Source organism: Carettochelys insculpta, chromosome 16 (genome assembly GCF_033958435.1).
Source record: "Carettochelys insculpta isolate YL-2023 chromosome 16, ASM3395843v1, whole genome shotgun sequence".
Taxonomy (NCBI): Eukaryota; Metazoa; Chordata; order Testudines; family Carettochelyidae; genus Carettochelys; species Carettochelys insculpta.
In genome coordinates this window covers 31,220,982-31,246,489 of record NC_134152.1, presented here as the reverse complement: position 1 = coordinate 31,246,489, position 25,508 = coordinate 31,220,982, and the positions used below count along the sequence as shown (strand labels likewise).

The window sequence follows — 25,508 nt, the reverse complement described above, 5'->3', positions numbered from 1 at the left end:
GGTTGGGGGGAGTGCTGTTCCCTTTTCCCTCCTCCTTTCTATCCTCTGACTCGGGACAGCATCAGTTTTTAACACCATCATCCTTTGTTTAAAGCAAAGTGTTCATTGATTGTACAAGTCCTAAAAGAAAAACTCAATAAATTAACAAAAAGCCCAAACTTGTATATTTGGCAGATTAAAATTTAAATTATCGAAAATATTTTGTTCTTGTGTTTTTGTCCACGTCAGCTTGAGAGCTCGTGGGCACGGGTGGCCTTCTGTGGGCTTTCCATTTACAACGGCTTGTGGGCAATGCCCAGTACCTTTGAGCTGTGATGGAAACCTGCTATTTCATGACTGCTTTGCTCTGCTTTCCTGGCACTTTCAAAATGGAACCAGTAGAACAAGGCTGGAGCCTCTGGCCTGTCCTTGCAGCCAGAGCCTGAAGATAACACGCTTCCCCTGCTTGGTTCTGTTGGATATCACACTCGCTTTGCTCCACATACACAGTTGGCTGGCATGGGGAGGAGGAGAATTGTTTTCTAGCGTCTATCGATCCAGGTCCTCTTCAACGAGGATGGAGTTAACCCTGGACTGTTGCATCTTGCAGAATTGGGTGGTGTGGGGGAGAGCAGTGGGTTTGTGTGGGGCATGGAAAGCCCTGACTTAAATGTTTGTGGCAGGGAGTGTGATGTATCTGTAAAGGTTTGATCAGTCTGATCATCTGGCCTGGGTTGAGTGGCCCTTATTACACGCCTCTGTTGTGAGTGTGTCTAGGAACCGCCTGTGACCACACATGCAATAGAGGTAAACTCCAGTACTAGTCTGATGAAACATCCTCTAGCCAGGCACCAGGCCCTGAACCTTGGCGGTCTGCGTAAATGAGCAGAAAGCAATGCAGTGACTCGGCATTGCCAGGAAAAGGACCCGTTTAGAAGTAGCTTCCCCTGGATCTTAGCCGGTGAAAACTATATTTTTCCTTCTCTCTTTATCCCCTTGGTTCTAAATGCTTTGGAAGACATCACAGCCCTGGCTTCTTACCCATGTCTGAAAAGCCCACACCTGTCTGAAGGCCGTGCTGCACCTAACCACAAGGCCGGCACGCTGAAAGCACAAGCTTCATCTTGTCTGCCAGCAGAGTTATGAAACCAGGGCAGCATCATCTCAGGTTAGGATACCTGCTTCTTGGTGAGCAGCATGGGTGGGGCTGTATGTGGCAGAGACAGGCACGGACAGAACCATCCCAGCCTTTCCCAGGCAATAAGCTCTTCTGGCAGTAAATCGTCCCATGCAGCAGTGCAGTGATTGTTTGAAACAGGAAGCGGTTACGAGGTGTGAGACGCAGAGACAGCACTGGGCAACTCCCCTATGGTGTCTTCTGTCAGGGAGAAGTTAAGTGACAGTGACCTCAATACATATTGGACAGCAAGCAGCCACTTGATTTATGTGAAAATGATCCTTTATTTTCTGGGGGAGGTTTTCCAGCAGTTTATGACCAGCATAGGTGCATGGTTTTAAACATTTAAAAAGTCTTTAAAAAAAAACTAGGGTTTTTTTTTTGTTTGTTTTTGTTTTTAAAACAATTTACCTCAGCTGACATGTCTCCCATGTGCCCTGGGGCCCAGGCGGTTGCACTGCTGTCGGGAGATGTGTATCTGCAAATAATCTTGATTTAAACTGAGCACCTTACAGGAGGGAAAAAAAGAAAGCAAGCAGGGCTGGAATAAGAGAGCCAGGCTGGTGGTGTGGCAGGTGCCATTTCTCCCATGGGCTCCCTCACTTGATCTTGAGATCCTTCAGTGCGGACTCCAGGCTCTAGGAGGGAAACAGGGAAAATTACCAACAAATGTTTTTCTTGGGGTGTGTGAGGGGTGTGCACATGAATAAATGGGCTGGGGAGCCTGGCCATAGCAAAGCAGAGGACTGGCTCAGTCAGCCAGCGGGCAGGGGCCAAGCATGGGCCGAGCACAGCCCATGGAAACATGGCCTGCAGCAGACCCCTTGCCTGTAAGTCAGTCACCTCTCCAATGCAGGGCCTTCCAGCACCACCTCTCTTAAGCCATAAAGAGACAGGCTGCTTGACCTGCACTGGTAGTGTTTGTGTTACACCATCCCTGGCTAATGTGGCCAGTCATGCTGGTGTAACTTTCTCCTTAGGGGAAGGGGACTAAGATATGTTTCTCTAGAACATAATTCTGCCACTAAGGCTACGTCTACACATGAAGCCAACATCGAAATAGGCTATTTCGATGAATAACGTCTACACGTCCTCCAGGGCTGGCAACGTCGATGTTCAACTTCGATGTTGCGCGGCACCACATCGAAATAGGCGCTGCGAGGGTACGTCTACACGCCAAAGTAGCACACATCGAAATAAGGGTGCCAGGCACAGCTGCAGACAGGGTCACAGGGCGGACTCAACAGCAAGCCGCTCCCTTAAAGGGCCCCTCCCAGACACACTTGCACTAAACAACACAAGATACACAGAGCTGACAACTGGTTGCAGACCCTGTGCCTGCAGCATGGATCCCCAGCTGCCGCAGCAGCAGCCAGAAGCCCTGGGCTAAGGGCTGCTGCCCACGGTGACCATAGAGCCCCGCAGGGGCTGGAGAGAGAGCATCTCTCAACCCCCCAGCTGATGGCCGCCATGGAGGACCCGGCAATTTCGACGTTGCAGGACGCGGATCGTCTACACGGTCCCTACTTCGACGTCGAAGTAGGGCGCTATTCCGATCCCCTCATGAGGCTAGCGACTTCGACGTCTCGCCGCCTAACGTCGAAGTTAACTTCGAAATAGCGCCCGACGCGTGTTGCCACGACGGGCGCTATTTCGAAGTTAGTGCCGCTACTTCGAAGTAGCGTGCACGTGTAGACACAGCTTAAGAGTGTTATTTTTCACGTGGACACAAACTGCAAAAGTTGGTAGACCAGGCGCAGGAAGAATACGGCCTGTAGGCTGGATGTGGCCCGCCAAGCCTCTGGATTTGGCCTGCAGCCAACAGGAGCCTCAGGCTCCCTGTACGCTGTGCAGATAAGCTGGCTTCAGGGACCATGTTCTCTGAAGGCTGCAAGGCTTGGGGAAAAGGCGAGGCTTTGCAGGCTATCTCCACTCCTAACACAATCTTGCAGCTCCCCTTGGCTTGCAGGACTGGCAGCATGCAAAGTACCCCTCCCTTTCGGGTTTGCAGTGTTCAGAGAACCACAGGGCCCCTGGAGCAGCATATAGGGCCAGGGCAGGCAGGGAGGCTGTCTGAGGGATCAGCTGGCTAGGAGTTGCTCAGGTAAGCACATCCCTTTCAGAGCCTGCCTGTGGCACCACCACGTAACCCATCTGTCTGCACCCAGACTCCCTCCCAGATCCTGCACCCTGGTCAGAATTATTGCCCACACATGCTATGAACCATGGCCTATTTGTTTTATGCTGGGAAGGCACAGCACACACACAAAACAGCAAGGGAGAGCTCATGACATGCTCTTCTGTGGTCGGTGGATTTACAGCTCTCCATTGTGGGAGAGGGCTGTACAAGTTAACGCTCTAACAGAGCCAGGTGGGTGTGTTCATTTCTTTTGCAAGATCCTCTGATCGTAGGGGCCAGCTTTATGCTCTGACTTTCCCTGCAGTAACATGGAATTTTAAAACTACCATCCCAGGGAATGTTCCCCACCAAACTGGAGAAATATATGGGTAGGTCAAATCATGGACAGCATGTCCCTGCCAAACGCTCCTAGCTGTGAAGAAACGGGTGGAGTCACACTGGGGGAACGCCATGAGTGAGGTGGCATTGCTTCGCTGCACGTCTGATCCCATTCCAAGCCTTGCTCGGGGCTGGAAGAAGGGCATGTTTATTACACAATGCCTCAATCATTGGCGCTTACGTGAGAGTGGCTGGCTCGGTGAATATACATCAAGAGAAGAAAAGGTGATCCATGTTTGGAGCTGTGAAGGTGATCAGATAGCCTCCTGGAGCTAGCCAATCACAGCAGAGAATGGCACATTAGATGGAGCAAGAACAATAAGGAGCTATGTGCCTGTACCAGCCAGCAATCAGTGACATGCGCTCTGGGGAACAGGGCAGTGGCTCTGTGGGGTCATAGAGTGTGGGGTTGCAGACCAGTGTGCTCTGAGTATCAGGACTGGCCTGCAAGCAGCATGCTGGTGCTGATCAGCATCTCCCAGGCCTGGCTGTGCTGCAGAGAGGCAACTCGCTGGGGTTCTGGGGACACAAGTGTGACGTGAGATGGAAGCTTTTGCTCCCACCCGTGTCCCCCGAGTGCCTTCAAACAGGGAGAACCCGGCTTCCTTTTTCCTGTCCAACCTTTCAAAAGGCATCTGAGCTGCCAAATCCTCCCCCATCACGTGAACTCTGATAACGGTAGCAAAATGCTGCCAAAAGGAGCAATAAAAGCAACTAGAAAGTGCAAGCTGGACAGAGAGGCAGGGCCGCTAGCTGCCTGTGAGCTTTGAATGCAGCCCAGTAATTGTAACAGCGGGCGGCCCAGAGGTGGAAAAAGGACCCAAAAAGTTACTTGAGTAAATGTGCAGCTGCTTTGGGGGGAGGGGGTTGTATACTTAAATACAAGTTATTGGTGTCCCTCTGTAAAACTACTTGTGAAAAAGTACACAGGTGTGCACACATCACACCTAGAGTGGACTCAAGTATTCAAAGATGAAAGCAGCTGCACTTTTACAGTAGACCCCCCCCTACTTACGGAGTAGGTTGCGTTCTTGCAACCCCTGTGTAAGTCAAATTTCCCGCATAATGTGGAGGAGCCAGGAAACTGATGGGGATACCAGCCCTGGTCAGTTTCCTGGGTCCAAGGAGTGGAGGGGAGCTGGTGCCCAGGCGGCAGCCTGGCTCCTGGATCCCTTCTGCTGGGGGGAGCTAGGCGTGGCTTCTCCCAAGCTTCCCCCAGCTGGGGGGGTCGGGAGCTGGACCGCTTTCAGTTTGCGCTTAACTCACATTAATGCAAGGGCAGGGGACTGGACCTCCAGAGGTCCCTTCCAGCTCTATGAGGTGTGTGTGCGTCAAGAGAACCCCGCTTGTGGGGTAAGGGCTCAGCCTTGGTGTGGGGCTTTGGAGCATGCCAAAAGGGCAGCAGAAGTGCCAATAGGCTTGTGCAGGGTTCTGGGGCCCCATGTTCTCTTTTACAGCTGTGGCAAGCCAGCTGGCTGCAACGCCGGCAATGGCACTACCAGAGCTGCAGGCAGGCCCTGGCACCCTGGCTGTGCACCGCTGACCCCCAGGGAAGCACCAAAGCCTGCAAACAACCTCTCCCCTCGCTTACCTTGATATCCCAGATGCTCATGCCCCCGTCCATTCCCGTAGTGCAGAACTGGGAGCACTTGGCTTTGCCACCGGCAATCACCGAGATCTGGCTGGAGAGGGAGAAAGACATTGGCATATGGCTGCCCTGACCTCAGCATCTGACGGAGCCTTTCTAGGCAGGTATGTTGGACTCCAGAGTTTACTGAGCTCTGGGGTTATCTGACTACCTGCCACTGTCCCAGGCCTGTCATGGAAGGTTGGAACTAATGGAAGAGTTCTTCTGTCGTGCAACACAACTCACCACCGTCAGGTGTGAGAGCCACCAGCAGGGGCTCTTCCTGCCTGGAGCAAGTAACTCCAGCCAGCAGAGGCAGGTACCCCCTGGAGATGGGCCTTCCGGCTCCTGCAGCACAAACTTCTGCTTCAGCCTGTCCCATGCTAACAGGGTCCGACTGGAAGACGAATGTCCTCAAGCAAGGAGGTGGCTCTGGAGTTGGGGTCTAGCCAGGCTTAGCTCTTCCTGGGATGTGTGTGTGGCGAGGCCCCTCCTGTTGCCCCACCCAGGACTTGCCTGATGCTGTTCTTGTGCAGCGTTTCCAGGGTGAAATTGTTGGTCTCGGAGGAGGCCTTCTTATCCAGGTTCTGGAAGCGCTCGCGAGCAGTCAGGCCCCGCTGGGAGCTCTGCTTGGGGACATCAAGCTTCCCGCCAAAGCTCAGCGAGCCCTGGCTCTCATCGTAGGTGAAGAGCATTGGGTAGCAGTCGTGGCCCTGGAGAAACATCAATAGCGGGGGTCTGAGTCAAGCTGCCGGGCACTGGAGAAGCCGCTCAGTTCCCTGGCATGAGCCACAGACTTACCGCTGCCACCAGGCTGTTCTCTGTAATGAAGCTGACCGCGAGGAGGGGCAGAGTTTCCACGGACAGTGCGGCCACCCTGGGTGGGGAGAAGATGCCAACAGCCATTAGTACCTCTGAGCAGCTTTCTAGCTTCACGTCACAGCCTCCTTGGGACCGCCACAGGTGCTGGACTGCATCCAAGTGTAGTCAGCCCTGCCAAGCACCCTGGGGTGAGCCAGGGCAAGGGGCCAAGATAGCTGGGAGATCGTGACACTGGGTCCCCTCTTCATCCTGGCACAGTAGGACCAGGCTGACCTGGCTTCCAGGTGTTGGAAGCACTCCTCACATGCTGCTCTCGAGTGGCTGCTGCTTTGCACCCCCAGAGGTGGCCTCCACCCCAGCAGAGACACAACAGAGGCTAGACCTGCATACGGCTCAGCAGTTGGCCCCAGAGCTCTCCGCCTTTCCTGCTCATTCCCAGACCACTCACTACAGAGTCCCTGCACCCCAGGAACAGATTGACCCACATGGGGCTGAGAAAGGTGCTCAGTGACACCTCTGAAACACCCACATCCCAGCTGCTCCAGCTTCCGGGCCCCTGCAGCCAGCTCAGCCCTCCAGCTGGCCCTGCATTGCAGGCTTAGCCAGCAAGGTTCTCCCTGCTCTGTGCAGCAGGAGAATCCCCCCGTTTGGTTCTCTTGAGAATGGGGTCTGCCCCATGGTGCGTCCAGCTACATCCCCCCAACCCTCGAGACACAAGGCTCCTGGCTGCAGCTGGCCCATCCTGCTCGCTTACAGAAAACCGTCCCACTTACGCCATTTTCTTGTTGGCATCCGAGAGGCAGACGGTGCTGTCGTGGCCAACCCATGCCACCCGGTTGCCGCTCTCCGAGAAGCAGATGCTGTGGACCCAGCCGCAGCTGCTGCTTGACTCAAACATCAGCTCTCCAAAGGGCATCTTAGAGCCCCAGGGCGTGGGGGATGGCCTCTCCTCCACTTCCTTAATGTAGGCTGAGAAAATCCTGGGGGGGAAGGGAGGCACAGATCCAGGCTGCTGCACACGCTGGGTGAACAGCAGCTTGAGAAGCAGCCAAGTCCAGCAGCCTGGGGACTGGCTGAGGAATTTGGGGACCAGGTTGCTAAGTATGGATGGTGGGACCTGGAGCAAGCCCTTTGGTTCTCACTGGGCTGCGGAGATACCTGCTGAGGGTTGTCCTAGTGACTGAGCCAGCTCATTAGGGTGTTAGCCCAGCTGGATTTGGTTGGTTCTGGTTTGTAGCATGAGAAGGAATCAATGGGGAAGCAGCTCGCTGGGTTCAAACACTTGCTTCCTAATCCCAGAGGCTCCAAAAATACAGCTCTGAGCTCCATGGAAGCAGCAATGGAAGTTTGAACCAGAACGGGGAGATACTCTTCTCTCCCTCACCCAGCCAGGTTAGGAAAGCCCATGGGCAATGGCTCTTTGGCCAGGGAGCTGGGTGGGGCCACGTCAACGATGAAACACCCGCGTGGTGGAGAAGGACAAACTGGAAGCTCCCTGATGGACACCTAAGGGAGGCACTAATGCTGAGGTCCCCTTCTTTGCTGTATCATCAGGCAGGGAAGCAGCCTGCCACATGGCGTCTGCCCTCACCCCTGGGCCCTGAGCAGCTGCGCATCCTGGAGGGCCGAGTTCTGCCTAGATCTGGCACATCCGAGCACTGGGCTGCAGCCTGCCTCTGTGTTAGCCCTGTGCTCATCTGGGGTTGTGCCCATACAAGAGGCTTTGCTCTCTGCCCAGCAGATGTCACTGATTAGGAAGAGTCAGTGAAGTGCCTGAGCTGGGAGTCACTCCAGGCTCAGCCCTTCCCCAAAGCCTGGGGCGCTCTGAGCTGGGGCCCCTGTCGAGTCAGCAATCAACAGGGCAGGAGACTGACCTCAGCTTTCCCTGAGGAAAGTGATGGGTCGCAGCCAAAGGTGAGGCCATTTTCTGCAAGCCCGGACCCAGTGGGGTTATCACTCAAGGCTCCATTTCTAAGCTTGGCGCGCCCCAGGGCATGTCAGGCTCCCTACGCCATCCCAGAACCCCTCACCCGCCGCCTGGGGGGCTTGGTGGTTTCCCCATGACTCTCGACTCACCTGCATTTGAAGTCGCAGGCGCCGGCGGCCAGCAGCACGTTGTTGGGGTGCCAGTCCAGGCTGAGGACCGTCGAGCGAATCGGCTTCTTGATGTGCTTGCAAACCCACCTAGGGGACAGCATCGGCAGGTAGCAGCGTGCCTGGCTCAGGGGCACAACTGGGGCGCCTGAGCCCTGGGGGTGTGTCTCTCCCCCCCCCCCCCCCGCCCCCAGAGCCCCCAAAGGGCCAGGCCTCACCAGTCGTTCTCCTGCTCAAAATAGCAGATGGAGATGACCCTGGAGCCGCTGCCGACGGCGAACTTGTTCTCCTTGGGGGACCACTTCACACACCGGGCAGCTCGGTTGATCCTCAGGATCACCAAGGTGGGTTTCCAGACGTTGCCCTTCAGGGTCCACACGTAGGCGTTCCGGTCCGTCCCACAGGTCACAATGCGGTTGCTCTCGGGGGCCCAGTCGATGCCTGAAAGGCAGCGAGCCGTGGACGTGGGGCAGGGTGGGGAAGCTGGTGGGGGCAGCTCTCCTGGCCTGTGCTTTGCTGGAGGGAAGCCTGAAGCGCATAACGGCTCCTTCTGGCCTGAAGCTCTAGGACGCTGTGCTCCTAAACCCCTTTGTCTTCCACTCGTCGAGCTGCTCCCCAGCCACCACGTTCACAGCGGAGCTGCAGGGGCCTCACCGCCTGGGGTCCGGCCTAGCTGCTCCCATTGGTTTACCGTCCCCCGGAAAGCTGCGGCGAGAAAACCAACACCATGGCCAGCAGGGGGCACCCCAGCCCTTTCCTTCCCCCTCTGCAGCCAGTGGCCACTCCCCCCACCCCCCGCCCCATGCTCTCCCTAGGGCTGTGGTTAAATAATTGGAGATACGCTTCTCCTCCAACTGGAAGGGACCTTGGGAGGTCATCTAGTCCAGTCCCCCGCCCTCTTGTCAGGACCAGGCACCATCCCTGACATCTATTTGCCCCAATCCCTAAATAGCCTTCTCAAGGATTGAGCTCACAACCCTGGGTTTAGGCAGCCAATGCTCAAACCACTGAGCTATCCCAACCTTTTCCCTAGCATGGACACCCCCCAAACCATTCGCTGACCCCCATCAAAGCCAATTCGAGCTGCTCCATATGCTGCCGTACACGAAAAAGGAAACCACAGCGTAGATTTTTGGACAGCCATTAATTAATGACGTTATGGGAAGAGATTGCCTCTAAAAATAGATATCGTTTGTAACTTTGCAGTGTATTTAAAACTTATCTCCTGGGCTCGTTTTTATTGCTTGTGTTTTTTTCACAGACCCCCTGTAATACCCTCACAGGCCCCCAGGGGTCCACCGACCCCAGGGTGGGAACCACCGCACCGGTGCCATTTCAAAGACAGTGCCCCAGGCTGCCACGCTGGTCTGGGTTTCCAGCTATGCAGCCACAACCTCCTGGAAAGAGCCTTTCAAACCACAGATCTCTGGGGGCGAGACACTGCCAGGCCTTGAGGAAATAGGGCTGCAGGCTCAGTCCCCCGCCCCCTCTAGCAGGCCGACAAGGGGCAGAACGGGGCTGGGTGCTGTTCCCATTGGAGAGTGTTGATACCACTCCAGACCACTGCCTCTCCCTGCCCTGGCAGTGACAGGGTGTGGAGGCCCTGAACGCCAGTGCACTGCCCTTAGACAGGCCCTGCCCCAGATCAGCTTCAATGGTTGCTTAAAGGCTTATCTCCAGTTAGCGGCAGCTCCTGCCTCAGGATGCCTTGGGCTGCCCTGTCACTGCGCCTCTCACCCTGCGCCTGCAACAGCCCTCGCCGCTTCACAAATGAGAGCGGCGTGAATTCCCTCACACACACGCACCCCTGCCCCCAAGAAATGCAGCCAGGTCTGGGTGGGATGAGGCAGCTGTCGGCTGGCCCTCCGCAGCACAAGAGGCGAGGAATGAGGCCAGCAGGCAATTCAGGCAGCGCAAGAACGGCTGTAGGAAGCGCCTTGGGCACCGAGTGCCCCCGGGTCAGGACCCCCTGGGCACGCTTCTTGTGAAAGAGAGTACGGCACCTCCTACTGCTGTGTTGGGCGTCTAGGCTCAGTACTGAGGGGAAGATCACCACCCATTGGCTCCTCCACCACCACCTCCTTCCATGGATGTCGCCCAGCGAAGGGCTGATCCAGCCCTGCTTAAGTAGCAAGATGACCGACCGGGTGTAGCCTGGCTGTAGCTGAGCCAAGATCTTCAGGACACCCCTTCCCTGACTCCAAGAAGAGCACGTCCTTAGAGCCCTGCCAAGCAGGGAGCCCTCCTGCTGGCCGTGGGTTTGTCTCCTTCGGTCCCCATCTCTCGCCAGCAGCTGTGCCTAGGGGCAGCGTTGTCGGGCTGAGCTCAGGCAAGAGGGACCCACGGCCCACGGGCACGTTGCCTCACCTGTCACCTGGCCGTTGTGTTCCTTCAGCTCATGGACCTTGTTCCACTTTGCCCCGGCTTTACTGTAGATGTGCACCTCGTGGTTGTTGGGGCAGATGGCCAGCTCTGCGGAACAAGGACAGCAGTTATGTGACCAGCCGCTCGGGGAGGAGGGAAACGTGTCGAGCCCTGAAGCTGGGTTCCAAGGAGGAGCCGGCTCTTTCAACGCCCATGCTGCGGCATGCGGCTCTTCAGGCTAAGCTCACGGTGAGAAAGGCCATTCTCAAGCGTCAGGGTGTTCACTTATGGCCAGCCAGGGTCAGGGAAGAAAGCCACTAACCTGGCTAGCGCCAGGGGGTAGGTGGTGGGTGAGGGAGGCACCAGCTGCAGCCAAAGGCCGAACACCAGAGCTGGTGGAACAGTCACGCACTTAAAAGAGGCTCTCTCTGCCGAACCCCTGTCCTTCCTCTTTCTACCTTCCACTGCTGGTGACCTCTCAGACGCGGCCGGCCCTGCGACCCCACCGCCGGAGCCAGCTCCCAGCTTGCAGTGCGCAGTTAGCTGACACTGCTTTCACTGTGGTGGGGGACATCCCTCTGCCCCAGTGATGTGGGGCTGCGGTGGTGCTAGGAGAGAAACTTCACACCTGCTGCCGCTGGCCTGTGGTGAGGAGAGGCCTCTATGCAGGAAGGTGGGGGGGTTATAAAAGGAACACGGAGGGGAGACTGAGGCCTTGAGTCAAGCGCAGCTCAGGCCTTGTGCTTCTCCCATTGCTCAGGGCCCCACAAGCTGAGGGCAGCTGCACAAGGGGGAGAACCAGCAGGGTGACATGAGCTGAAACCTCGCGCTGGAGGGGAGCACCTGGGTGCGAACTGTCCCAGCTGAGCTACTCTGGCCCAGACCAGCCGTGCTACATTCTGCTACCGCTGTGCTGCCCCAGCCATTGAGTTTCAGCTCGGCGGTAATCTGGCAAGAGGCTCCACCCACCTCTCATGGGGACGAGCCATTCTGCTGGGAGGGTCCTGACAGAACGCCAGCTGTCCGGGGTGGGCCCTTGGCAGGCACTCTGCCCGTGCCCACCCCATCCTGCCTACAGCCAGCTGCATGGCTCATTACCCCCTAAGGAAAGCGCTCCTTGCTCTGAGCCGCTCAGGGCTCATCAAAGTCCTTTCAGACCTCCGCCCCGGGCTCCCCACTAGCACGGCTGGAAGGAGACAGTATCACTCACCATGAGTCACCCAGGGGCTCTGCTGGCAGGCCACAAAGGCAGCTCAGACTGTCTTGGAATGTCTTGAAATTATCTGTGTTACAGACAGTCACAGTCTGTTCTGGTCAACCCTGAGTCTGCCGACTGCTGCACCATGGGGGCCAGGCCCCCTGGAACCCAGCTCATGTGGTGCTCCTGGCCTCAGGGACTTCTCAGTGAGCCTGCTGCACTGGGCTCAGCTACTTCCTGCATGCACCTAGTCTCCTGGCAGGGAGACATGGGGGAGGCGTGGGAGCCACCTCAGATGTGGTACCTACTCGCTCCTCGGGCTTACCCTGGTATCTGAACTGCTTCAGAGCCAAGACATAAACAAACTCCAGGCAGGCGCGCGCGCACGCACGCACGCACCAGCAGCCACCGCCTCGCTGGGTGGTCAAAACTGGGATCTGGCCCTTGCAAATGGCTCCAAATTTGTTATCTGTTCTGCAGTGACTGAGGCCCTCATGATCTGGACGGACCGTCATGCCTTGGGCCCAGCTCGCCGGTAGAGCTGTAGTGACGCACCAGAACAACATGACTAGGTCATAGCCCAGCCTCACCGGGCACTGCACTTGGCAAAGCCAGACGTGAGAGTCCCCACAGCCTGCTCCTGCGGGGGGATCTGATGCCTTGGGCACCCAGGGCAAGCAGTCTTGTGAGCCAGCCATGAAGGGAGGCCAGTGCGCTCTGCACTCTGAGGGATGGGCCCTTAACAGTGCAGCCTGTGGCTTGCGCCCATTCTGCTGTCAGTTATATCAGAGCAGCCTGGTTTCACCCCCAGGTGCTGGTGAGCATGGAGGAGACGGGCGCTGGGTACTTACGGGTTCTGTCCTTATTCCAGGCGTGGCAGCTGATTGGTTCCAGGAGGAAGCTGTGGTAGGCCATGGTGTTTCAGCTGGAAGGAGGGTGGAAAAGCCCAGATGTTAAAGCCAAGTTAAAAGCCGACCCTCGTCAGCCACACCTAAAGTTCCTCACCACCGAAGGGAGCCAGCCACTGCCACGGCGGCCAACAGGCTCATGGGGCTGGTCTCCCCGTCATGGACAGACTGGGCAGATTCCCACAGTTGTGCGTAATGCCAGCCTTACTGGAACCAAAGGCCAGCTCCGCAGCTGGTGAAAACCTGCCATAGCCCCATTGACTTCAACTGGCAGTCATAGAATCAGAGAGATGTAAGGCTGGCAGGGACCTCATGAGGTCATCTACTCCAGCCCATGCTACTGAGGTCGGCCTAGCCAGGCTCGCATGATGGGGGGTGGAAGGGGGGCCATTGCCCCAGGGCCTGTAGTGACACACCAATTATCTGACTGACTCCAATCCTGCCCCTTCCACCCGAGGCCCCACCCCTTCTGGGGCACAGAGGCAGGCCCCTCCCTCGCCTAACCTAGGGGCCCAGTGAGGCTGTTGGCCCTGCAGAGCCTAGTACTGTACGGGTGTTAGGCCAGCCTGCTCTTAACACCTCCCTTGACAGCGAGTCCGCAGTCTGACTTAGCTCTCTAGAGCTTAACTACCCTAACAGGAATGTCCTTCTTGTCAAACCGAAATCGCCTTTGCTGCAGATTCAGCTGATTACGCTGCACTCCACCTTCAGGGGCTATGGAGAAGCTCCTTCTGAACAACGCCTAATAGATTTGGAGACTGTTATTAGATTTACAAAATACCAATCGTAACACCTTTCTTCATAGGTCAGGTTTCCTAACCCTCAACGCTAGACGTTCTCCAGTTTATCCACATCTTTCCTAAAGCTCGGTGCTCAGAGCTGCTTGTCGTTCTCCAGCTGAGCCCTCAGCAGTACTGAGCAGAGAGGGGCATAAGAACATAACAGAAGAACACAAGAATGGCCATTACTGGGTCAGATCAAAGGTCCATCTAGCCCAGCATCCCGTCTGCCAACAGTGGCCAGTGCCAGATGCCCCAGAGGGGGTGGACCAAAGATAACGATCACGTGACTTGTCTCCTGCCATCCCATCTCCAGCCTCTGACAAACAGAGGCCAGGGACACCATTCCTACCCCCTGGCAAATAGCCTTTTATGGACCTAACCGCTATGAATTTATCTAGCTCTTCTTTGAACTTGTGTATAGTCCTAGCCTTCACAGCCTCCTCTGGTAATTACCTCCTGCATCTTACCTACAAAACACCTGTTACAGATTGAACCTCTCTAACCCAGAACTCTCACATCTGGCAGCATCTGTAATCTGGCATGATTTTAGTTAACTGGACGACCACTTATCATGGATGCGGCCAAGTTTCCCGTGGTCCCATAGAGTTTGTTTCCAGCCACCAGTCCTGGCTCTCAGTGTTCTGTGCTGTTATTTAACTGTAATTTACCCCTCAATGTCTTCTCAGAGCTCTATAAGCAGCAGAAGTGTTGGTCATGCTGCTGGACAATGTTGACCTCCCCAGGATGTCAATGAACATCGTGTTGACAATGAACCAGTGTTGGGTTTTGGAAAATTTTCTCCTCCAGCAGCAGTCAGGTCCTGAGGGTGCTGGATTAGAGAGGTTCAAACTGTATTACACTCCAGAGGGATATTAGCCAGTTTTTGTCACTGTATCACATTGCTGATTCCAATTCAGTTTGTGATTCACGATCACCCCCAGCACCTTTTCAGTAGTACGCCAGCCTAGCCTGTTCTTCCCCATTTTATAGCTGCATGTTTTATTTGTCCTTCCTCCCTGCAGTACTTTGCACTTATTTCTGTTGAACTTTCAGATTTGATTTCAGAGCAGTTCAACAAACCATGATCTCTGCAGTCTGGGTCACTAGCAGCTCAGATGGGGACCCACCAGTTCCTCAGGAACATAAGGCAGGATTTGAACTGACACCTCCAACCAGTGAAAAGCCAGTAAGCCCCACGCTCCTTTCTCTTTGGCCAGCACTTTCCAGTCAGACACCCCCAAAATTTCTGAAGACAGATTCTCACGTGCCAGCCCCGGGCCACATTACTAAGTTAGTCCAGTCAATTGCTCCCCTTCTGCATTTGGCCTTGGTGAAGGGAGATTTGTGCTGCAAAATTCAAAGAGACTCAGCTAGACCTGAGTGGCCCATCAGTATTTCCTGTAAGCTGGGAGCTTGTGCAGCTGCTCAAGAGAGATTCAGATGCCATTCCTCTGACTAGCAAAGCACCCCTGGCTAGGTTCTCCATTTCTACTAGTGATGCACACTGGCACATGCCTTAATGCGCATAAAAAATGATTCTGCGTATGGATGGTGAAAAAAAATCTGCACATGGATGGAAAAGATTAGAGGCAACACTGGTCCCATCCCAGGCGATGGACCCAATATTCCAGCCATGATCTTACCATCCAGTCCAGCCTTGTTGCTTGAAGGACGCCGCAAGGCCTCCACCCAGTTCCCTTTGCAAATCTCCCTGGGATGGCCTTTGGCAGCAACCAGTCACAGTCAGGGCATTTAAGGGAAACAAGAAGGTCCTGATAACCTTAAAAAACAGGAAGCTGGTTCAGAATATGAAGGGCCTTTTTAATCACTCATGAGCCTTCTTGGCGCCAGTTCCTGCTCCCAAGGCCAACAGACGCAGCACCCAGGCCTGTGCTGGGGTTTTACAGGAGGGGGTTGGTGCAGGCCAAACCCAAAGTCGCTTGCGATCTCAACCCGTTTCTGGGGCTAGTTGGATGCTCTCCTCGGGTGAGTCTACACTAGGGAATGAAATGGAATTGATTAAAGTCGACACTTTAACACTAAAGTCGACTTTGTGTGTCCTGAACTTCTCAGAAAGTGGATTTAGTGTCCCCTCCCCGCCCCCAAGGTTGCCCAAGTCTGCCTGTGGAAGCAATGCATTGTGGGCACCTATCCCACACTTCCTGCAGACCTGCTGCATTTTGGGATTTTTGTGCTGGTGTCTTGTGGGAAAAAAAGTCTCCACAAGTAGTTCTGCATTTCTGATGTCCTGATCCCAGAATGCATTTCCCTTGCTTCCCGCTGAAAACAAACGGAATTTTCACACGGTTCTACGTCGCCTGCCATCCTCCATTACAAACGCTAACACGGATCCCAGGATGCTTCAAAGTTTGTTGCAGAGTTTCCTTTTGAATCAGCCTTATTGTTACTTCTTTACATTGCTGTAGGCCCTGGAGGCTGTGCTTTGCTCAGAGCTGCACGGCCAGGTACATAAGACGGTCCCGGCCCCAGAGCTCGCAGTGCAGGCTGGATAAAGTCCTGGTGGAACAAGTGGAAGGAGACAGAGCGGGAAGGATGCTGTGACAGTCAAAGAGATGCGTTATGCAGGATTTCTGGGTTCTGCAAAGTCTATGAACATTAGGGGAGCACTCTTCGTCTGGGGCAAAGATGCTACGAATTCTGCAGCTAAGCCAGGAATTATCCCATCCAATGGACACCCACGCTCTTGGCTTATAGCTACACGTGGCTGATGGGAAAGTCTGCCGTGCTGGTGCAGGAAATCGCTCTCTGGCCACGGCTGCTGAATCCAGGGGACTGGCCCAAAACAGTCACATCAGCTGGGGCATTCAGTGCGCATGTGCCACTTCCATGGATGGTCTGGCCGGGCCCCTTCATGGAGGGGTGGGGACCTATCTAGTGCTGAGTCACATGAACTAGTTCCTTAATTGGGGCTGGTGGCAGGTGCGTGAAGATCCAACCCACAGGCTCTGTTGTGTGTGGGTGGGGGGACAAGAAGCAGATCCACACTCTGCCAATACTGCTTGCAGCTGTTCTCCCAGCTGGAAACTGGGGGGAGACGGACTGGCAGAGGCAGTGTAGCCAGGAGGCACTATTCCGGCCAGCCAGAGCAGTGCAGACTGGTGCCTGGGAGCTGTGTGGTGTGGATGCAGAACGATGTGCATCCCCAGGGTGCTGCAGAGGTAAGCTGCATCCCTGTCGCCCAGGCCTCACGCTCCTAGACTCTTCCCGCACCCCCTCCTGCACACTGCCTCCCTGACAGCAGTGTTGGCTATAAGCTGGGCACGTGGGCGGCCGCCCAGGAGAGCTTCACTTGCCACCCAGCTGACCAGCTCATCACCCACAGCCACTCAGCCAGCAGCGTGTGTTTCTAGTGCTGGTGCCCATAACAAAATTTATCGCACCGTGGATGGAAAAAAATGAGCAGGAACACTGCTTGCCACGCTCCCTTCTTCCCCACCAGGGCTGGCAGTGTGATCCCAGTGAGCCACTCCACCAGCAGGAGCTCAGAGTGCCTGGTCTTAGACCCACCCCCACTCCTTCACATGCCTACCAGGCCTCCGCTGCCCCGGCTGCAGCCAGACAGGGAGCTTTGGCAGTGCCTGAAAGAACCATGGCAAGTCTGGGAGCTGAGTGCACGAGGAACAGCCTGCCCCATACAGGAGCCGTCAGTGGCTCCACTTTCTTCCTCACCTCCTTGCTGAGGAAACTGCCTGTGGCTGGGAAGCTCTTTCCTTTGGCTCGGGCCTCTGCCTGACTTCAGAGATTGTCATATACCGGATGCCACTTCCCTGCCAAGTCCGCATGGGTCGGGGGGGAATCAGAGCTGGGCTGACCACCCTAGACAGGGTAGTTCTTTATAGAAGAGGGATGGTGCACGCAGCTGTAAATCTCCCCTGCATTGCCCAAGCCCAGAAGAGCTCAGACACCTGTAGGGAATGGTCCCAAAGACAGACAGCACCAAGCTGCTCGCACCCAGAGAACGGCTGCGCATCAGCGTGTGTTGTCAGTACCAGCCATGGCTGGATTCAAGCTGACATCCAAGTGGTGAAATGCTCCATCTCCCAGTCCCTGGAGCCATTCAGTCCCCCACTGATTGGCCTCCCAAACCACCCTGCAGTTTGCTGTTCCCCATCATGGGTACTGCAGTGTGAGCCCCCCAGCCCAGCCCTGCATGGAGCATCAGGCTGCCTTGTATGGCTGCATTTCATGGCTAGGTTGGAGGCTTTCCCGTATTAAAGCGGCTGACCTCAGACCAGAAGTTGGTCATGCTGAACCAGACCAGTGCTCCTTCTAGCTTGGCTTCCTGCCACTGGCTGTGTCCGCTGCAGGATGTTGCAAAAGAGGGACACGTTGGCACCGGTGGCGGTGTCTGTGTCCATTTCAGTGTCTCTCCATGCCCCAGCAACATGCTGCGTGTCTCAGTCTGTGGTCACTACGCTGCATGTTTTATTTCAGCTTCTAATTTTGTCAATGCAAATGTTACCTGTGTTATTCTGGCTAATGCTCAGCTGCAATGTTCCCACTATTTTTTTCCTTATTCATCTGTGGAATAAATTTTGTTATATGCACCAAAGCATAAGAGGATGTGCACCACCAAAAGACACACATGCTGTTGGCTGTGGGCATTCTCTAGTCAGCTGCACAGCACCTGAATCTCTGGGTGACTGCCCAAGCATGCAGCCTACAGGGAACACTGCTTAGCTGTTCTGTTAATCACCCCAAACAATGCAGAGACTGCAGCTTAGAGACAGAGGGACTGTACGCATTTGCCTTAAGGTGGCCAATATCAACCAAGATCAAAATTCTCTTAGCGAAGTCAACCCAGCTCATCTTAGCAAGCTGCTGCAGCCTCAGCGAGTCTGTTAAATGCAAACTCACCCTCTTCCTTTGGAAACTATCTTGCAAGCACTATATAACTGCATGCAAGCTCTTGGCCAGCGTGATTGCTTCAGCTTTAGTTTCCGAAGATGGTTTTTCTGTGAGTTCCTTCCTCTTTAGGAACACACCCCTCACTGCTGCGGTCCCCTCTTTACCTTCACACATCAGCCCCAGAGCCAAGGGTGAGCAGGAGCTAGTTCACTGTGGGGGCTTCTCTAGGCTTGGGCCCCAAATGAGTGGTTCAGTGTTGGAGGGGGCTGCAAGGAAGTGGGCTTTGGGTGGGGGGGGGTGGTAGGGGGTACAGAAGCAGGCTGGGAATTGGAGGAGTCTGGGTGGGAGAGGAGTGCCAGGGCTGATGGGGTGGGCAATCGGGGCAGGAGTGGGGTGCATGAGTGGGTTGCAGATGGGGGGTCTGGGAAGGAGGGTTGGAGGTGTAGGTAGGTCAGGGTGAAGGTGAGGGGCCTGGGAGGGCAGAGGCAGGATTAGGGTGGGGTTGGGAAGGAGATGGGTGTGGGGCTCTAGGCACAGTCTAGGATTGTGGGGCTGGCCATGAAGGGTGCAGCTTACCTATGCAGCACCCCGGGGATGCACATGGCCCTGTGTGTCCCTCACCACAGCCGCTCCCAGGCAGCTCATTCCACTGCTCTGATTGGTCAGAATAAAGCCCCCAGGCAGTGCTGTCTCTGCCACACCCCCCTCCCCAGCTGGGGGAACAGCAGTGAGCGGTAGCTGCACCATGCCGAGCTGCTTCCTGCACCCCGCAGGGCCTGTGGGCGGATCTGGCCCTGGCTTATCTGCCTCTGGCCCACGAGGCTCAGGGCTCCAAATCTCCCAGCCTGCCACGGGCCAGATACTGGGGAGGGGAGCCTCAGGGGCTGGATCCAAGCAAGCCACAGTCGGGATCTGAACTGTGGGCCGGGGTCCCCCCCCAATCTCAGGGTTCAAACGCTTCTCTCTCTGCCCTCCCCACAGCAAGCAAGCTCCACTTCTGCCCTCCCCACAGCAAGCAAGCTCCACTTCTGTTAAGAACAAACTGGCTGTTCAACCCCAGCGTCGATCATGACTAAAATCTTCCACTAGCTTAGCTCACCGCTGGCTTTTGCCAGCGTACGGAATTCATAATGAAAGAACCATTGTGGTGCTGCTTGAAATACTCTACGCCAGAGCAGGAGGTGTTATTTTTACAGCCTTTTTTTTTTTTTCTTTTTTTTTTGTTTAAATCAACCCGACTTCGTCTTTTCCACAGGCCGCAGCCCCCTCTGTGGAAGGAACCGGAACCATCCAACAGGCTGGAGTTTGCTGCTCTAGGCTGCCTCAGAAGAAATTTCGAATGTCGGAGCCAATTTTCTGAGGAGGGCTCAGAAATTGCCAAGGTTCTCGGCCCCGCCCTGGGGCAGGACAGACAGGAGGTTAGTTGCAGCATTGGCCGCTTGTTATTATTGGAGATGAAACAGCCTGGTCTGCTTTTTGGCAGCTGGGAGTGCGATGGAGAGGGAAAAAGCCTCTTGTAACCAACTGCAGCTTGCCAGGCCTGTGATGAGCGAAAGAAACAGGGTCCACGGACAGGAATTAGCAAAAGCCAATGCTTAGGGGTTTGGGTCCCAGCCAAATGCAGATCCACAGCACAAAATGTGCAGTCTAACCATGCCCCACACAAGTGGGCAGCCAGCCCTGTCCCGCAAGGAACCACTCGCAAAAATCCTTGCAAGGGTAGAGGTTGTAGAATTTACCTGGCAGATCAAACCAATGATCCTGCGAGCCCGGGCTCAAGCAGTGCTGTCACACACAGCTGCAAACCCCGTACTCAACTTAACTGCACAACGCTGTCTGTGACAGATCTGGCCATTTCCTGCATAATCAGTAGTGAATTAAGGCTACCGAGCTTTGGACGCCATTGTATTAAAAAAGCGCAGAATCATACACTCCTAGGACTGGAAGGGACCTCAGGAGGTCATCGAGTCCAGCCTCCTGCCCCAGGCAGGACCAGCCCCAACTAAATCACCCAGTAATCCAATAATTCAAAGGGTCTGTGCTATTGTGGGCTCGTACGTAACATTTGCAAGGTGGAAGCATGACCAACATCCACCCTGGGAAGTGTTAGGAACATCAAAGGACCGCATGACACCATGCGCCAGACAAGAATGAACTCATGGGATAAACAGGTGGGTTGCCCAGGAAATCTCTTGAGGGGGTGGAGGGTGGATGAAACATGTCTCCCGCCTCAGGTTTTGTGAGTATTCAGCCTTTTGCCTCTTCACCCTGCAGAGGGGACCTTTATCTGCTGATTACCTGTTCCCAGGGGCCAAGCTCAAAAATCCAAACTGCTCACAGGTTGGCTCAGAGATTGGGGAGTGGGTGGTTCTTGTTGTGATAAGAGTTGTTATGAATTTGTGGCCATAAAAAATACCCCAGGTGGGGTTTTGAAATTCTTTTCGCCCACCAGCCCCGTTGCTGGAGTTAGGGTGATGTTGAATAAGCTTATTAGCATACACACAGGCTTGTCTTTGGGTTTCATGTCTTCTCTGGGATGCTTTCACCTGAGGAATACATGTGCTTGCTCAGAGAACACTGAACAGTTGCACTGTTTGTAGCCTCTGGGGTGAAAGCAAAGCAGGCCTGCTGGGGCAGTCGGACTTGCTGGGGAACACTGGTGCAGTTGCCCTGAAGCATGGCACTGTCCTCAGAGGGAAAACATTTCCCTGACCTCAGCGGCTGATCAAGTTGTTGCATGAAGCACGAGACTAATAGCCCTGGTGATTTACATAAGCCGGTAAATGCAGGTGACATTCTGATTTATACGTCTCTAATCGCTGCCGTTTGGGCCTGATCGAGACGTGAATCAGTCTAGTTTACTCCCTTCTGGACTCTATCAAAGTTTTGTATCTTTAGCAGAGGCTGCTACAATAAGAGGATGATTTTCCAATGGGACCGACTCTCCTTTATACTCCCATCCTTGCCATGTGTCAGCTTCACGGCACAGACCCCCTTTGTTAAAGCTCAGGGTTTTCTGATTGTAGGGTTCATGTTATCCAGTCCAGCCTAAAATCAATGAGGTTACATTGGGGAGTCGTTTGATCCCATGAACCGGACCGTGCGTTTTTGGTGATCACTGCGCAGTGCTGCTGAGGTCTTACCACCTGCTACAGCACATCCAGTTTACGCTGCTGCGGTGAGATGCACCAGGAGCAATCAGGCCAATGCATTGGCTGCAGACAGGAGCTCGGGCTCAGATCCTTAAAGCTAGATAGGCGCCTAGCTGCCCTTGACAGCAGGGAATTTTTGAGGAGCTGGTTCTGACGTTAGGGAAAACCTGAAGCGGAAAACGAGTGAAGTCTCTCGTTAGAATTAAGCAGCTGACTTTGCTCCAGGAAAAGCTGTGTGATGAGGAGAGGTGCAAAGGAGACAAGGGGAGTCGTGCTTCTGTTCCCTTCTTTTTTGATGTATCAAAGCAGCCAGGAAGGTTTAAACCCCTGGAGAAGGGAGAAAGTTTTGCTTCATTTTGCCTTGGGATGATGAGGTTTTGCCTTCTCTATTCTCTGGGCAGACTCCATGGCTGCCTTGGAGGGCTTTCCTCACCCTCCCACGAAGGTGCGGGGCACTGAACGGTTACAAGGAAGAGCTCTGCTGCCAACTGCTTGTGACAACGCTTTTAAACAGACAGAATAACAACCACTTCCTCTCTCAGGCTGGTATCACTTGCCTGGCCTCTCTGACTTTACAGGCCCACTAGTCATTTGCAGGACAGACCAGAGACAAGCTGCGGTTTTAATCATAATACAAAGACGGAGCAGGGCATGCTAATATAACAGGCTTCCCCATCACCTTTACGCACAATAAAGCCCTAAAAAAACTTTGCTCGTCACCTTTCATTCTACACCAACTTCCACTCCAACAGCTGACCTCAAAAATCCTTTGGCTCCATCACATCCCCTCCTGCCCCAGGAACAAGCAGGTATTTGCTTTCTCAAGTAAAACAAAGGGAAGCTGGAGCATCTTTGCCTGCTTGCGACAGATGAGCAGCTACCCCGCGCTGAGTTGGACGAGATACCTCCCTTCTTCTGGTTTTACTCTTTACTATCCAGGCTCAAGGCCTCACTAATGAAGACACAGCCTGGGGGTGGGGGTGGAGGGAATGGATCCGGAGGCCAGACCTGGACAATTTCTCCTCCTACCCACCCTGCCTGCCCCCCAGCTAAGGCAGTTGCTCAGGAAAAAGAGCTTTGGTTGTAACTTTGGTGGGGCACGTTGAATGAGGCCAGAAACAGGCGAAATGCGAGATGAGTGTCTCTGCTGTCACCGCCCTCCCTTGAGCGGGGAACTGGCCCAGCAGGAAGTTGTATTTCGCACATGCAGCTGAAGACAGTCCTTTCTCCCCCTCCCCCCCCCCCAACCCCCCAGCCCCGCCACAGCTCTGAGCAGGGAGGATCAACTGTGTTAACCCCTGCCCCTCTGAACGGTCAATCAGGCAATATGAGAGGGGGTCTGGGGAGGGGCCTATTGCTAAATTAGGTGGACTCAGTCTTCCCTTTGGAGTCCAGCAATGCCCTGGGGGAGATGCTGCTAAATGAGTTACAGGGTTAGGTGTGCAGCTCCATGGCCCTGCTTCAGCCTGGGTGGAGCGAGGGAGACCCAGGCCAGGAATCAGAGCAGCTCTGTCCTAAAGCTGTCTACCATCAGGCCACAGCCCTGTTGGTGCTCTCAGGCCTCCGCGGTCAAGCCCGTTAACTCCAATAACGCAGGCGGCAGGAGGAGGGGGCAGAGCTGTGCATGCCTCTGGCCAGGCTTTCTCCCCTCGCTCCCTAAAGGGGCAGTTCTGCTCTTTCCTGTCCACCTCCAGCCAACACCGTGGGGCAGCACTCTCCAAAGCTCCTGCCTGAGCCCCACTGACTTCCCCTGGGATGCAGGCTAGGTGCTTTTCCAGTGACAGAGCGCACTATCACCACTCTTCCCTACAAGTATTTTCCAGCCATGTGCGGAATAAATTTTGTTCTGTGCACCAAGTCAGGTGTGGATGCGCCCCACCAGCAGCAACTCATGCTGCCAGCTGTGGGCTCTCTGCTAAGCAGCTGGGCGGATTTGAATCTCTCCTGAATGGCTGCCCGAGTGTGCAGCTCACAGGGAGCGCTGCCTGTAACCCACCTGAGGAAAGAGAGCCAGCTGAAGCCCACGACAGAAGCTGCCGGCGAGGGTTTTCTCTTCCTTATTCCCACCCAGCTAGTTTAACTGAAGACACCCTCACCCCAACCCCAGGCTGTCAGAGCCAACACAGCTCCCCTAGAGCTGATTACAGACCCAGAGAAGCCCAGCAATAAATCCTGGATCAAACAGCAGAGCTATCTGTCCCCAGCCTGCCTACTAACCCCACCCACTCATGAGCTGCCCCAGGGGAAACAAGATCTTAGATCCAAGGGCACACTGGCATCTCAGCCTGTCCACACGGCAGAAATCCAGGCTGAAGGTGTCCCTCTGGACAGGAGAGCAACCCGGATGAGGGGTTCAAGGCACAGGCGCCGGGCCCGAGAGCCTTCTTTGTGTTGTCTTTGCATCCAGTGCCCGGGTCAGGATCAGAGGGGGAAAAAAATCCAGGCGGGAAAGAGCGACGGCGGAGCCAGAGGCCCCGATCCTCCTCTCGCTGGTGTAAATGAGAAGTAACGCCACCGAACGGCGCAGCGGGAACAAGGGGAGCGTCAAGCCCAGCGTGCTCGGGGCGGGGAGCCCTGCGGGGAGAGCGGGGCACCGGAGCAGGGCTCAGGGCTCTGTGCTACAGCCCGCCGCCTCCAGTAATTTCTGGGGGAGCCCTGCTCGGGGAGCTGCTCCGAAGCCGCGGCGCTTTCAGGCCGCCTGGGGGGGCGCGGGGGGACATGCTGGCGCGGAGAAGGACCATTTAAAAGGGGAGGCGAAGCCGACGGCTGGGAGGAATTATTGATTCGGGGGAGGGGGGAGCCCGGTTCGCCCCAGCCCCGGCTCGGCTCCGCTCAAGCGCCAGGAGCCCAAGTTTCCCCTTCGGTGCAGGCAGCCCTGCGGGGCTCCACATGCGGCTGGGAACTCTGCTCGGCGAAGCCCACGAGCCCCCCCAGTCCCCGGAGGGGGAAGGGGAGGGAACCCCCAGCCGCTTACCTGGAAGCGAAGGCGGGGCAGGCCGGGTGCAAAGCTCTCTGCCCCCCCTCCCCCGAGGCGGGCCCGCTGGTTCCTGGACTCTGGGCAGTCGACACGAACGGCGGCCGACCCAGCCCCGAGTGGAAGGCAGAAGTTGAGTCCTCGCTCCGAAGTCGCCTGACTTCCCTTTTCCTCCCGGAGACATGTAACCACTTCCTTGCGTGGGCGGCTGGGGGCTGCAGGGCGCTGCAGCCGCCGCCGCTGCAGGCTTGGGCTGTCTGCGCCGGCCCTGGCTCAGTTCTCCAGCCTCGGCAAGGCTCGGGGGGGCCGACCCGGGGTGGGGGGGGAGCGCCCCCGGTCGCCGCTTGGCCGATGCCCTTGGAGCTCAGGGGGCCCGCGTGCGCATCCGGCCCAGGAGCCTGGCAGATTGCAGGCGCTGGGCTCCTGAGGACACTGGGCTGTGAAAAGCCACAGGGAAGGGGCAGAGTCAGGCGGCTGCAGCAGGAAAAGATCCTGGTCTGCCCCCCTCCCCACCCCCCAGCTCCTCCCGCCCCCGTTGGACAGTTCCAGTGGCCCACAAGGCCCAGTCCTGCACCCCTCCACAGCCGGGAGCAGGAGTGTTCCCATGAGATTAGCAGGGCAGCTCAGCGCTGGAGCACGTGCAGGCTCAGCCCCAAAGCGGCCTCCTCATGCCAGAGAATAGCCAACCTCCTCTTCTTCAGAGCAGGCCCTTGGCTGCTCCGTCCGCCCCGGCACACCAGCCCAGCGCTCCCCAGAGGGGCCTGACGCGGTGGTCCTGGTCCAGTCTCCGCAGGCAGGAGAGAGGAAGGGTCAAAACCGTCCCTAACGCTTGGCTTCCCGGCATGGCCCCACGATCCTGGGCTCAGATGTGTTCTCAGGGCCTGACTCCCCCTCACGCAAAGTGGCCCCAGGGAGATCAAGGGGTGACGCCACAGAACTGGCGCACGAGAGCGGACCCCGGCGCTTGGCAACAGGCGGGCAATGCCGCGCCAGCCGGCCGCAGTTAAAGGGGAGCTTTGCTAAGCCAACTCCATGTTCTGCTGG

At 55.7% G+C, this 25,508-nt stretch overlaps 1 protein-coding gene across 2 annotated transcripts; it reads right to left on the bottom strand.

The window, feature by feature from the left end:
- Window positions 1-1,420: 1,420 nt before the first annotated feature.
- On the bottom strand, window positions 1,421-24,893 carry ARPC1B (actin related protein 2/3 complex subunit 1B). Of its 2 annotated transcripts, XM_075010305.1 has the most exons (11): window positions 24,465-24,893; window positions 15,113-15,249; window positions 12,631-12,704; window positions 10,585-10,689; window positions 8,436-8,658; window positions 8,200-8,307; window positions 6,897-7,103; window positions 6,103-6,178; window positions 5,814-6,014; window positions 5,266-5,352; window positions 1,421-1,794 (listed from the first exon to the last, which is right to left on the bottom strand). In XM_075010305.1, exons 3-11 carry the CDS (start codon window positions 12,692-12,694, stop codon window positions 1,756-1,758), a joined length of 1,110 nt encoding a protein of 369 aa, XP_074866406.1. In that variant the 5' UTR covers window positions 12,695-12,704; window positions 15,113-15,249; window positions 24,465-24,893; the 3' UTR covers window positions 1,421-1,755. The 2 variants fall into 2 exon arrangements, with proteins under 2 accessions (XP_074866406.1, XP_074866405.1); XM_075010304.1 differs by lacking the exon at window positions 15,113-15,249 and having other exon boundaries at window positions 24,465-24,892.
- Between the last annotated feature and the right edge of the window lie 615 nt (window positions 24,894-25,508).

What these genes read in the sequence shown, in the direction of transcription:
- ARPC1B (XM_075010305.1), bottom strand. Translation starts at nt 12,694, where the DNA reads ATGGCCTACCACAGCTTCCTCCTGGAACCAATCAGCTGCCACGCCTGG. An exon ending in ACAAGAACAGCATCAGGCAA is followed by an intron (nt 5,353 to 5,813) that starts GTCCTGGGTGGG and finishes CTCTCCAGCCAG; the next exon opens with ATCTCGGTGATTGCCGGTGG. An exon ending in TGAGCATCTGGGATATCAAG is followed by an intron (nt 1,795 to 5,265) that starts GTAAGCGAGGGG and finishes TTTCCCTCCTAG; the next exon opens with AGCCTGGAGTCCGCACTGAA.